Source organism: Vombatus ursinus, unplaced genomic scaffold, assembly GCF_900497805.2.
Source record: "Vombatus ursinus unplaced genomic scaffold, bare-nosed wombat genome assembly UNPS02004827.1, whole genome shotgun sequence".
NCBI classification, from domain to species: Eukaryota; Metazoa; Chordata; class Mammalia; order Diprotodontia; family Vombatidae; genus Vombatus; species Vombatus ursinus.
Genome location: NW_020944605.1, coordinates 1,833,646 through 1,847,623, shown reverse-complemented (window position 1 = coordinate 1,847,623; position 13,978 = coordinate 1,833,646). Strand labels below are relative to the sequence as shown.

At 35.9% G+C, this 13,978-nt stretch overlaps 1 protein-coding gene across 1 annotated transcript in view; it reads left to right on the top strand.

The window, feature by feature from the left end:
* DMD (dystrophin) overlaps positions 1-13,978 on the top strand; it is a 2,133,690-nt gene that overhangs the window by 688,523 nt on the left and 1,431,189 nt on the right. The window contains exons 25-28 of the mRNA XM_027841994.1: positions 924-1,094; positions 2,204-2,386; positions 6,175-6,309; positions 12,571-12,720. Coding sequence (XP_027697795.1) covers positions 924-1,094; positions 2,204-2,386; positions 6,175-6,309; positions 12,571-12,720 — 639 coding nt within the window. The remainder of the gene's footprint in view (positions 1-923; positions 1,095-2,203; positions 2,387-6,174; positions 6,310-12,570; positions 12,721-13,978) is intronic.

The following is a 13,978-nucleotide window of genomic DNA, read 5'->3' as shown; positions in this document are numbered from 1 at the left end:
CCAATCTGTATCCTCCTCTCAGTTCCTAAAATAACCACATTTATTTATACCTTCATCTCTTCTCAAATAAACTATTGTTATATACTACTAGTCAATTATTCTGTCTCCATTCTTTCTCTTCTCTTGATGCTGCCATCTAAATGATCCTAAGGCATCATTTCTAAGGCACGTCACTCCTTTATTAAAAACAAACAAACAAACAAACAAACAAAAGTAATAACCTTTAGTGATTCTTCATTGCCTAAAGAACAAAACAGAAATCCCTGATCTTGGTGTTCAAGGCCCTTCACAATCAGCCCTTTCATATACCATATGTTTCGGTCAAACTATACCTTTCTCCATTCCCTGTTCTCATCTTGCCCTCTCTTTTCTCTCTTCTTTTGTTAATGTCATTCCTCATACCTGGTATAGATTGTCCCTCTCCTCATTATCATTTCCTTCTGTTGAAATCCTTTTTTTCTTTTAGTCCCAATTCAGTTGCTACGTTCTTCATGAATCTTTCCCAAATCTTCTTATACTGTTAGGTGAAATTCTTCTCTCTGAACTTCTCATACGTGCTGCCTAGACCTCTCCTTAGCACTCATGCCTCTCTTTTTCTTTCAGTTTTTTTTTGTGTGTGTGTATATATATTCCCTTATCCCCTTTAGATTGTAAGCACATTGATAGCCTATCTCATTTGTTTTCACATTAAACAAAGTATCATGAATAGAACAGGTTTTTAAGAAATGTCTTTTGAGTGAACAAATTAATGTACATCAACAAAAAGATAATAGCTAATGTTCATTAGCTAATTTCGCTGTTTCTTTTGCAGCAACTATTTCGTGATTCATTTTTACAGTCTGTACTGTTCATTATTTGTACACCCTTTAACATTAATATAGCAATACCAGATTGCTTTTAAAACTCTTTTTTTTTTAATTAAGGCTCATGAAAAAAAGGAAGCCCTGAAAGGAGGTTTGGATAAGACTGTAAGCCTTCGAAAAGACCTGTCCGAGATGCATGAATGGATAACACAAGCAGAAGAAGAATACTTGGAGAGGGATTTTGAGTATAAAACACCAGATGAGCTCCAAAAAGCAGTTGAGGAACTGAAGGTGAAAACATAAATGCAAAAAGTTTCAAAGAACTTTTAAAAAAAGACTTCTTTTGCCTGATGTCATTGTTCTATCTGATGTAATTTCCTGAACCTATTTTGCATTTGTTAATTTAATAGGAAAGATGATCCAAATATTTCCAGTTTAAAGACTGTTACATAATACCTAGATCTCCAGTTCTCTTGCCTGTATTTTGATGTTTAATTTTCTATGAAAATCCTCATCTCACCAGCCTCAGAGTTGTTATTAGGAGATGACTTTACCTTCTCTTGATAATCTAAAAATTAAACATAATGGCCGATTTAATTTTATTTCTTCTTTGAATTTTAAAATTTATATATACACATGTATATGTCAACATGTTTATAGTTGTATATATGTAACAGAAGTCAATAAAGCCAGTAATTTACAAAAAAAATTGTATTTCTACATTAGAAATTTTTAAAATTCAACATTTTAGTCACATAAAAATTTAATCCCTTGTTTGTTTTCAGTTGTACAATATAGATAGAAATATGTGTGTATAGCTACACACATGCCCACATCTAGTATGTGTCAGAATGTTTTTATTAAAATGGCAGATAAATGAGATTTTGTTTAGCTTTATAAGGTAAAATAAGTTATTTCATTTATTTAATATTTTTTCTTAAACTGAATCTTTCAGTCACCCTTGCATTTTATATGTTTTTGGTATTATTATTATTATTATTATTGCTAATTGTAGCCAACCATACCTATCTAATGGGCAGCTAAGTGGTACAGTAGATAGAGTGTTGGGCCTGGAGTTAGAAAGACTGGTCTTCCTGAGTTTAAATCTGGCCTCAGGCACTTTCTACCTATGTGACCCTGGGCAAGTTACTTAACCCTGTTTCCCTCAGTTTCCGCATCTGTAAAATGACCTGGAGAAGGAAATGGTAAACCACTCCATATCTTTGCCAAGAAAACCCAGATGGGGTCACAAAAAGTTGGATATGACTGAAAAACAACTGAACAACATAGCTACCTAAAAATGATGTTGTGAGATTTGAAAAAAAGTACAATTTTTTTTTGCACAAGCATGTCAGAAGTAAAATCCCTACACTGATAAACTGACTTTCTTTATTTTTCAGAGTGCTAAGGAGGAAGCCCTGCAGAAAGAAGCCAAAGTTAAACTCCTCACAGACTCTATGAATAATTTCATAGCACGTGCTCCACCTGTCGCACATGATGCCTTAAAAAAGGAACTTGACACCCTAATTACCAACTACCAACGACTCTGCAGTAGACTTAATGGAAAATGCAAGACTTTGGAGGTCAGCAGCTTTTGTTTATATTGATAATTGTGTCTGTTGAAGTTACAAAAAATAAAAAATCCCATTATACTGCTTTGACTAGACAGATACTTGTCTGCATTCTTAACTCTATACATCAAAGAAATCATAAATATCCTCACATGTAAGAAAGTTTTCTAAAATGCATCCCATTGTAATTTAAAAAACAAAAACTATTGCCTTGCACTATATGATTCTTTCATTCTTGACAGGTTCTGTAAGGAGAAAATTGTTTCTGCCATCTCCCTGTAAATATATTGTCATCTCATAATGTGCCCTTCTGTACCTTGAACTATATATATTTAAATACATAGTTGGCATGGTCAAGTCCATTTACACCTTAATGGTGTCATGAATAAAAATGGCCATGATATGCAACTCAGGAATTGTATTATGCCAAGAACGCAAAATATTTATCTATTGTGAAGCCTTGTACTTGGAGAAAGTACAGGGTGTCAAGTAGTCAAAATACTGAAAAATAAATTCAACCCTTGGTCTAGTGATGTTTATTATTATAGTTCTAAATTGGATTCATGCTCAAATGGAACCATGAACACACCCATTCGGAAGTTCTGTCCACTGATGGATATCACCACCCATCTACACCTGTCTCTACTGTGCAACTTTTGTCCATGTCCACCCGTAAGTTGCCCAAAGTGAGGACTAGAAGGTTGGGGTCTACTCAGCTTGATGGAAGGGTTCTTTCACCTGACATTGTGAAAACACCAGTGGAGCACACCTATGATGTGCCCTATCTATATAACCAGCTTTTTCCTCTTCCTGCTACATATTTCTTTAATGACATCTTTTACACCTTTCTTTTTTAAGTTCTTCACTGATTACATGTTGCTCCTGGCTCACACCCACCATGCCCCTTTCCATTGTCCTCTATGTGAAATTCTTGAAGAATTCTTTGGAGACTATTGATTTCCTTTTCTCACTTCCATAAAATACTAGTAAAATATTGGTATTAAAGGTAAAAGGTCTTTTTCCCTACCCCCGAAGCAAAGATTGGGGTTATTAATGAAATGTATAGTTTTCTAAAGACAACCCAGCTCACTTTCCTTCTGTTTCAGCATTGAATCTAAGTTGTTGTCCATCTGTGCTGTTTGTTGAGATTCACACATTAGTGGGCCTACTCTATACGTTTTCCATTTATGTAGAAAACCTACTCCATCTATATGAATGTCATAATCTTGGCAATAGCTATTCTTTATCCACTGAGTCTTTTCTGTGAAGGTTTAAATAAGAACTATTCAATATAGCAAATGAAATGTAGAAAATCTAAGTTGGAATAATTTTTAAATGAGAAGACTTTGTCAGTTTATCCTGCCCATGTCAATTACTTCATTTGATGGCAAATGCCTCTCTGAATGAGTGATTGATCATGTGGTAACCCAGTGTCCACATTGAGGAACAAAAAGGGAAGCAATCCATGCACCAGACTTGTGTGTCCCAAAGAGATTTATTAAAGGATAGAAGCAAGAATATAAAAATGAGACGTCTAAATCTGAGTCTTTGTCTATGTACTGTCTAAACCACTGCCTCTAGGTTTGTGTCTTTTTGCAAGCTAGGCCAAGACTCAGAGCTTTCCACCCTCAGTTATAATTGTCTCTGATATAAAAACTGTGCAGTGGATTTGTTGTTCTTAGTCCTTCATTGTCAAAAAGGAACAATGACATCACAGAGTGATGTTTTGACTTGAGGATGAATTGAATTTAAGTGAGGCAGAATTAAGCAAAGTAGTCAGCCCCACTTTCTCTTTCAGAGTCACCAAAATCCATTGGCAGGGAGTGGATTTAGGGTACAATTCTCACACTAATTTAAGATCCAGGATCTCTAAAATTCTCAAATTCACAAGAGGTTTTCCAAAGCTGGGAATGTTCATCTTGGAATTATTGACTAAGCAATAATGATGATCAGACAAAGAAACACAAAGCAGAAAAAGCTGAGAACCAAGTTTAAGCTCACGTAGCTGAGTACCAGGCCTAGCTGCCATGTGGGAGTAATAAACATGCTGCCAAGGTAGAATAGGACTTCACTTCTGCCCTTTGCTAGGAATCTCAGAGTTTCATGAGTGGTGCAGGGTTGAAGAGAGATTGAGAGACCATGGTCAAGTCACTCACTTTTAAAAATAAAAATAAAAAAATGATAGAAAGTATTTAAGAATTTATTTAATGACTACTCTGTAGCTTCTCTGATTTATCTTACTCAGATACTTTAATTTTGAATAGCATAGGACTAATCTTTACCGCCTTCCTACTTCAGTCCTTCATAGGGACCTGGAGGTACTTAAAAGCTAAGCAAACAGAGCATAATCTCATTAAGTTACTACCATGTTAGATAGGTTCTGAGTATGGACTTGATAATAAACCATGTGTCTATTTACTGATGACCAGCTTGATTTAGTTCAAAAAGAGGTTGCTTACTAGATTTGCCATAAGATAATGTTTTTCAGCCATGACTTATAAACACTATATGCAGAAATGGAGATCTGCATTGATGGAGGGATTAAACACACCAATAAAATCACAAAAAACTTGAAGTACTAAAGTATGAACTCAGGGTAAAATGAAAACAAATAAACAGCATTTATTAAGCACCTAGACATTGTGCTGGTGCTACAAAAATACAGTAGTCCCTATTTTCAAAAAGTTTATATTGTATTAGAGAAAATAAATATGTGTTTTAAAAGGTAAATAAAAGACATGGTTTTTTATATTTGTTTTATTTAGTTTTACAGGGAAAGACATTAACTAGAAAGGAGTGGAGAGCAGTGAAATATTGACATTGGAGGAAAATATTTATATAGGAACTGAGCTTTGAGGAAAACTTTTAGGGAAATTCTAAGAGGCAGAAGAAATGAGGAAATGCATTCTAGGCATGGCAAATAGCCTCTACAAAGATATGGAAATGAGAGATGGAAAATTGAGTGTTTGGACTACATAGCAAAGTTTTATTCAGGATTTTTTTTTTCCAAATGACTCATTTCCAATTTAAAAAAAATTAAAACATTATCCTGTGTAACCTATTAATCATTAATTGCTAATTACTGAGTGCTCAGATTATGTTTGTTACTAGGAGAGTCTCTTATCTTATATTTTAATATAAGCATTATCATTCCATTTGTATAGATGATAAACTGAGACTTAGAAAAGGATAACATCTTACCAAGGGCCATATGATAATTAATGGCAGAGGCAGATTCTAATCTAGGTCTTCTGAATCTACTTCCAATGATTTTCCAACTGCTAGTCTAAAGAGGTATCCTTAGCACACTTATTACCATAGGAATGCTGGATAACCAAGGATTAAATATTTTTTGAAATATTGTCATTTAAAAAAAAGTTGGCTTCCATTATCCTCCAAAAGAATGAAAGATTTAGAGAGAAATTTAGACAGACATTAGAGACAGCTGGTGGCTCAATAGAGCATTGAGCCTAGAGCCAGGAAGACCTGAGATCAAATCTAACCACAGACACTTCCTAGCTGTGGGGCCCTGGGCAAGTCACTTAACCTCTGACTGTCTGACAAAATGAATCCACTAGATAAGGAAATGGCAAACCAGTCCAGTATCTCTGCCAAGAAGACCCCAAATGTGTTCATGAAGAGTTGGTCATGACTGAACAACAACAAATTAGATAGTTAATTTTAAGACTAGAGTAAAATCATGCATATTATATTTTTGGAAGTCTTAAGAATGTGTTCTTGAGAGTTAATCACTACTATGCATTAGATTGAAGTAATGGTGTGTGTTTATTTATTTTTAGGAGGTCTGGGCATGCTGGTGTGAGTTAGTGTCATACCTGGAGATTGAAAACAAGTGGCTAACCGAGGTAGAAACCAAACTTAAAGCAACTGAAAACATCCCAGGTGGAGCTGAGGAAATTTCTGAAGCTCTTGATGTAAGTTCACCATCATCACACATGACAAGATGAATATACAGAATCTCAAAATAAAAAGGAAGTGTCCTTAGACAGCACAAGTATAAATTTTAACATTAATTTGAAGGGATTTTCATGCACATTTGGAGTTTGCTGGAGGGAAGGAATTTACTGTGCCTCACTCAGTCTCTTTGTCTCATTGCTAATAAAGTCTCTGAAGAAGGATGTGATGGTCCACGGGCCATCTCACTGGATGTACATTTCATGTCCATCTCAAATGTCTATCTCAACTTGCTCATTTATAGACAATGACTTTCAGTCTTTATCTTCCTTGTATGATTGGTGCTTTTCAATACTATATTTGCCTAAGTATTCTTTTCTCCACTGTCAAAGGCTCCCTGGGAGGCTATCCTGGTACTCCTATTGTCTGTACAATCTTCTTGGTTTCCTTCACTGTTGCTTTATCCTCCTCCTGTCACCCAAAGCCTGCCCTCTTCTGTCTTCTCTTCTGTTTTTTTTTTTTTTTCCATTTAGTTGTGTTTGACTCTTCTGACCTGACAGACAATAGCATGCCAGGCCCTTCTATCCTCCATTCTCTCTCAAAGTTTGTCACAGCTCATGTTTGTTATTTCCACTCTTTGTGATCTCATGGCTCCCATAGGGTAGGAAGTGATCACGTGATAGGAAGAAACCTCCCCTAAGGGGTATATAAGGATTACCCTACCTATTCCTCAAGGATTTCTCAGACCCACTGAATAAGTATAGACTATTTTGGGTGGGATGGGGCTGTCTTTGAGCATGATGTCATAGGGAACAAGGTAGAAGGTAGTTGTCCTTTCTATGTATCTTCCATCTACTGCTAAATCTGATGAGAGTAAAGCTGATATTCTGAACAGAAATCTGAGTTTGAATGCTTCATTGCACCAGAGAAAAGAACTGATTGTGGTTTCCTGTCCACAACAGATCTTACGCATATCACTTATGCACAAATTACTGCCAAATCCAGATGTCCAGCTCCTGCTTCTCTTCTGAAGCCTAGTGTTTCAACTCTAATTGCCTACTAAATATTACTACCCCCAACACCTAAAATTTCACACACTGGGAATTAAAGTCATCAACTTTCTGTCCCTTTTTCATCCCACCTTGTCAGCTTCTTTTTTTCTATTATCGTAACCACCATCCAAGCATTTGTTAAGCACTTACTATATTGCAGGCACTTTGCTAATTGGAAAAATGCGAAGAAAGGTAAAAACATGTTTCTGATCCTCAAGGAGCTCACATTCTATTGGGGGAGATAATATAGAAATAACTTAACATATGTGATATGTACAGTGCAATTGAAAGCTAATCTCAGTAAGAAGATACCAGCCCCTGGAGGGCCAGGAAAGGGCTCTTCCAGAAGATCAGATTTCAGCGGAGTCGTGAAGGATCTAAGGAAAGCTAAAAGGAAGAGGTGAGGAGAGGAGAGAGAACATGGTGGGCATGGAGATTAACCATTTTTTAAGAAGTGCAGTTAGGTGATTAATTGTGTGGCAGCTGGGTGGTGTAGTGGATAGTATGCCCACCCTGGAGTCAGGAGGACCTAAATTCAGCTCTGGCCTCAGACACTTACTAGCTGTGTGACCCTGGGCAAATCACTTGATCCTGTCTGCTTCAATTCCTCATCTGTAAAATGAGCTGGAGAAGGAATTGACAAACCTCTCCAGTATCTCTGGCAGGAAAACTCCATATGGAGTATATTGAAACAACTCTACAGCAACAGTATGTGGGAGAAGCAAAGGCGAGTGTCAATGGATCGTACAGTACATTGAGGAAAGTACGGCATAAGAAGACTAGAGAGAAAGGAAAGGGCCAAGTTTTAAATGCTAAAAAGAGGCTTTTATAGTTAATCCTAGAGCTAATAGGGAACCACTAGAGATTTGGGGTTTGGGGGGGTAAGAGGTGTTAAGGTGGGAGGGGTGGACAGAGGTAGCAACATGGTTAAAGATAAATTTTAAGAAAATCATTTTTGGCATCTGAGTGCCTTCCCTTTCAGATTACCTACTGCTTGCATTGTATATATCTTATGTACATAATTATTTGCATTAGGCAGTTTAGTAGTATGATGAACACTGAACTTGAAGTCAGGAAGAGCTAAGTTCAAATACTATGTCAAATGCTTACTAGCTATGTGACCCTGGGAAAGTCACTTAACTTCTCTCAAGTTAAAAAAAAACCACTCTCGGGGCAGGTAGGTGGCACAGTGGATAAAGCACCGGCCCTGCATTCAGGAGAACTTGACTTCAAAACCAGCTTCAGATACATAACACTTACTAGCTGTGTGACCCTGGGCAAGTCACTTAACCCCATTGCCTAGCCAAAAAAATAATACTCTAATATCTATAAAATCTATAATAATGGCACCTACCTCACAGAATTGTTCTGAGAGAATTAAATGAGATAACATGTAGAAAGTGCTTTGTAAACCTTCAAGTGCAATGTCAATGCTAGCTGTCATTATTGTTTTTTACTAGTTATCCCAACTGTATTGTTGTTGTCATCTGCTCCATTAGAATGTGAGCTTTTTGAGGTCATGAATCATGTTTTTGCCTTTCTTCGTATTTTTTGCAATTAGCGAAGTGTCTGGCATATAATAAGTGCTTAATAAATGCTTGGATGATGATCACAGTAATAGAAAAAGAGAAGCTGACAAGATGGGTGTGAAGAAGGGACAGAAAGGTGATGATTTTATCACCAGTGCTTAGCATGTTTCCTGCTAAGTACATAGTACTTGGTACATAATAAGCACTTAATAAACATTTACTGTTTGATTTATTAAGGAATGAGTTATAATGGAAAGAGACTTGAGGCAAGGAGACTAATTAGAAGGCTATTGCAATAATGCAGGGTTGGGTGAATAAAGTGATGAAGACCTGCACTAGGGTGACAAATTTGTGAGTGGAGAGAAGGGGACATATACTAAAGATCACATGAAAGTAAAAATGAAAAGACCTGGCAATACATTGGATATATGTAGATTGTTGTTAGAGAAGAGGGTGTCTGGCTAGATAATGCCGCCCTCAACAGTAAAGGGAAAGTTTGGTAGAGGGGAGTGTTTGAGAGGAATCATCCATGAGTTCTGTTTTGGTCATACTGAGTTTGAGACACCTTTAGGGCATGTATTTTGATATATCCAAAAGGCAGTTGATGATGCTATACTGGAAAACTCTTAGGGCTGAACTAATAAATCTTGGAAGCATTTGTAAAGAGTTGATGTAAAGTTTGATGGGAGATTGTCTGCTGAGAGGGAAAAGGAGAAGGGTGCTATGAGAGGCTTGAGGAGAGATGAAAAGGTTTTGAATAACTCCTCTGGGAGTGGGGTAGTCTTCTTTGCCTTCTTCATTCTCCCTAGCAAATTCTTGTCACTTCTATTGCCATCATTACTTTGTCTCCTTTTGTCTTTACTCACACCACCACTCTAGTTCAGGATCTCATTATTATTCTCTGTTCATTACTGCAATAATCTACAAAATGATATGTTTGCCTCAGATCTCTCCTTTCTCTAATCCATTCTTTACACAGCTTCCAAAATAATTTCCCTAGGGCAAAATTCTTACTATGTTCTTTGGTGGTGCTCTAGTTCCTGTAGGAGAAAATGGTAATCCTTGCATGCACTTTACAAACGGGCTCTCACCTACCTTTTCAACTCTATTTCACATTACTCCCCTTTATGAAATGTTTGTTTCAGTCAGCTCAAACTATGAACTGATCCCCAAATTGAAACACTGTTTTGTGTGCATTCACACAAAGCTAGCTGTTCTTCATGCCTAGAAGGAGTTGCCTTCTCAAATTTGTTTTTCAGATGTTCTTCCTCCAAGATTGACTTATATGCATAGAACCGTATCTCATTCTCACTAATGGGCAGTGTTTTCTCCCTTCTCGAATAACTCCAGAGTACTTGTTTCCCTCCTTTGTCCCATAGCTTCCTACCTAGTATAAAAATAAGCATTTTACTTGTTATAGCCCACCTGTAGTATGCAGATCCTTCAGGGCAAGGTACTGTTTAATCCTACTCTCTCCCTGTCTCTCTTCCTTCTCCCCTTTCTCTCATTCTCTCTCACTCTTTCCCTCGTCTGTCTCATTCTCTCTTTTCTTCAATTATTTCTCTTTTGTTCTCTCTCTATCTGTCCCTCTTTTTCTCTCTGTCTCTGTCTCTCTCCCTACCCCTGTGTCTCCCTCCCCCTCCTTATATGTATACATACACACACATTTTCATACACACACACACACACACACACACACACACACACACACACACAATTTGTTCTACCCCTACCTACTCTTTTCAGGGCTTTATAGCAGAGGTGTCAAATATGCAATGGCAGCTGCATGGCCCATAAAGCTCCTCAGTGTGCCTCCAAACAGATAAAAATGAATTTGGGAATATTTAACACGTTTTTTAAAAAATATATTAAAACATATATAATGTTAATATGTAGTTTTCTGGGTCAATATGTTCCCACAAGGATACTTACATACAGTTTAGTGGATCTTGTTTCTCTTTGAGTTTGACACCACTGCTCTATACCATTTTTCCTTAGACTATCCTAATCTTGTCATGAATTTTTTCTCATGGCATTCAAACATTTGTCCTTGGCCCCAGCAGTTGATTCCCAAAATTCACTCACAAACTGGAGCATCATTAAATTTCCTTATAAAATCTCTCCCACTTAAAAGCACATACTTGCATTTTCAAAAGAGTTTTTATTGGTTTTTGGCAGTATTTCAATGCATGATTTAATTCCTACTTTATATTTGAAATCTGGACCCATAAAAAGGAAAGATTATTTGAATGATATTTTCATTATAGAGACTTTCTTTAACTTTAGACATAAATTCTAAAAAAATTGTTAATAGAAAATTTATTAGATTTTTAAAGTATTATTTTAGGGTCTTTATACAGGTAATAAAATAATATAATTTGCAGACATCACCTTTAGTTTCATTTATCTTCATGAGAGGCAGTGTATTATTATGGATACAGAGTTGACCTCGGAGATAGGAAGACCTGGTTTTAAGTCCTATCTCTGAAATTCTGGCTGTGTGACTATGGGAAAATATTTTAACCAATCAATGACCCAGACAACTCTCTAAAATTATAAGATGTATAGCAGAAGCGTGGGTAATAGGAGTTGTTCAAGAAGTTTACCTTATATCAATGAAATCATTATTTGAAGACCACTCTCCTTGACATTAAAGACAGTAACAAAATACATTTTTTAAATAACACTTTCTCTTTGTCTTCTGTTAGCATTATACTATCTGCTCTCTAGCAATTATATCTTGTTCATAATCGCTGGGTTTTAGCTTTAGTTCCACCATTTACTAGCCCAATGAAACTGAAAAAGAAACCTAGTCTCTGCATTTCATTTTTCTCATCTGTGAAATGTGGCTAAGCTAGACCATCTCTATGTACCCTGGTAGCTCAAACTTTATATGAAACCATGATCTTGACAGAATGGAGCTAGAGGCCAAATATAATAAGGGGAAAATTCAATAAATATAAGGTTTACACTTACGAGTTGAGGAAGAGGTATCTTGAAGTATAAAAATAAGAATTCAATGTAAATCAATACTCCAATATTTCAGTGGACTGATGAGCTAATCATAATGCATATTCTATCCAGCAGTGAAAAATAAAACTCATCCATGATTTCTCCTTTTATGTGGTTGTTGTCCATGTTCTCCTGTAGATTCTCCACAGAGGGGAATGGAGCCTGTCCTACATGGAGCTTTTTTGCATCGCCATGCACCCTTAAATTTTGGGTCAACTATAACTGTAATGCATACTTAGTCTTATTAATAAGAATATAAAGGAAATAATAGTTCTACTCTACTCTAGTCTTCTTAGGCCATATCTGGAATTCTGTATTCAAATCTGTATGCCATGAATGCCAAAGAATAGAAGGGAAATTAACTAACAGTATCCAAAGCAGGTCAACAAAGATGATGAAAGACCTTGAATTTGAATTCAGTAAATAAGAATTTTATGTAAATAATTTAAACTAAGTGAAAATATTGAACTAAATTCTGAAAGAGAAACAAAGATAAATTCAACTTAGTCTCTGCTCTCTGTGAGCTTAATATGGGAGATTAGAAATACACATGGGTAACTGCAATACTGTGGTTGTATCTTAACTATATGAATCTAGATGATATATTAAATGAAACATTTAGTGTTCTTGATGACTCCTAGTGTATTTTTTTAAAAAAGAAAAGTAGTAATTTTTCTTTTTTTTTCAGTCGCTTGAAAGCTTAATGCGGCATCCAGAAGATAACCGAAATCAGATTCGAGAACTGGCACAGACACTAACAGATGGTGGAGTCCTAGATGAACTGATCAATGAAAAACTTGAGAAATTTAATTCTCGTTGGGAAGAGCTTCATCAAGAGGTATGATGAACATGATATTAAAGATCTATTTGAATCAATCATGTTAATGCCTTCAAAAAATACCATGACTTTTTACATGAATATGTATAAATAAAACCATACAAAATCATATCTATACATATACATATATTAGTATATATATTATTAGTATGCAAGAAGTAATGACATTTATACATGTATTCTATTCCATTCCTAAACACAAAATGCACCCCCCCATATGAAAACAAAACCAAAAACAAAACAGAATCTGCTCTGAGGTGCTTGCATACCTAAGTAAATACAAAGTTTATTCAAAGAAATACAAAGTACAAAGTTATTTTAAGAGGGAGAGAATTTTAAGTGGGAATGGGAGAGGATCAGGAAAGAGCTCTTTTCAAAGATAGCTCCTGAATTATACTTTGAATGAAACTAAACATTCTACCTGATGGTGGAAAGGAAATAGTGTTCTCTAAAAAGAAGTGAAGAGGGGAAATTTATGCTAAGGCACATAAACAGAAAATAGAATGCTCCATACATGTATATTGTATGTTGGTTGTTTTACTGCCTCTAAAAAATGTGATATATTTATTATTTCTGGGGTAGAAATAATGAACTTAATGTTTTGAACTTCAAGGACCATAAAATATTATATTACTTTTTTATAATGCATGTTATGCTCTAAAAATTGATACCTTTTGTTTTATAAAATCTTTATTTGCTAATATGTCCCTCCTCCTCTCAGTCCACACTCAGATAGCAATCCCTATAACAAAGAATGCATGAATGAAAATCATTTATTGAGTGCTTATTATGAACCAAGCTCTTTGGCACAAATACCAAAGGCATAGTCCATGCTTTCAAGGATTCTATATTCTAATGGCTAACAAAATACATATAAAAGTGTGATGGCCCAGGAAGGAAGTTATGGTGCAAATAGTCAAATATATTTGAGAGAAGAAACAGTGCATTGATACATTTTTTGGGGGGGAAAGGTAATGGTGATTTCATTAAAGTTCTCTGAGGGAGGATGGGGGAACACTGCTGGGGTACAGTGTCCTGGTGTCAGAGCAGAAAATGGGGAGGGGCAAGTAAGAGAAGGGAATAAGAATTTATATAATGCCTACTCTATTCCAGGAATTGTGGTAAGCAATTTTTTTTTATAAATATTATCTCATTCAATCTTTACAATCACCTTTGGAGTTAGGTGCTATTATTATCCCTATTTTACAGTTGAGGAAGCTGAGGTAAAAAGAGATTTAAGTTCAGGGTCACAGACCTA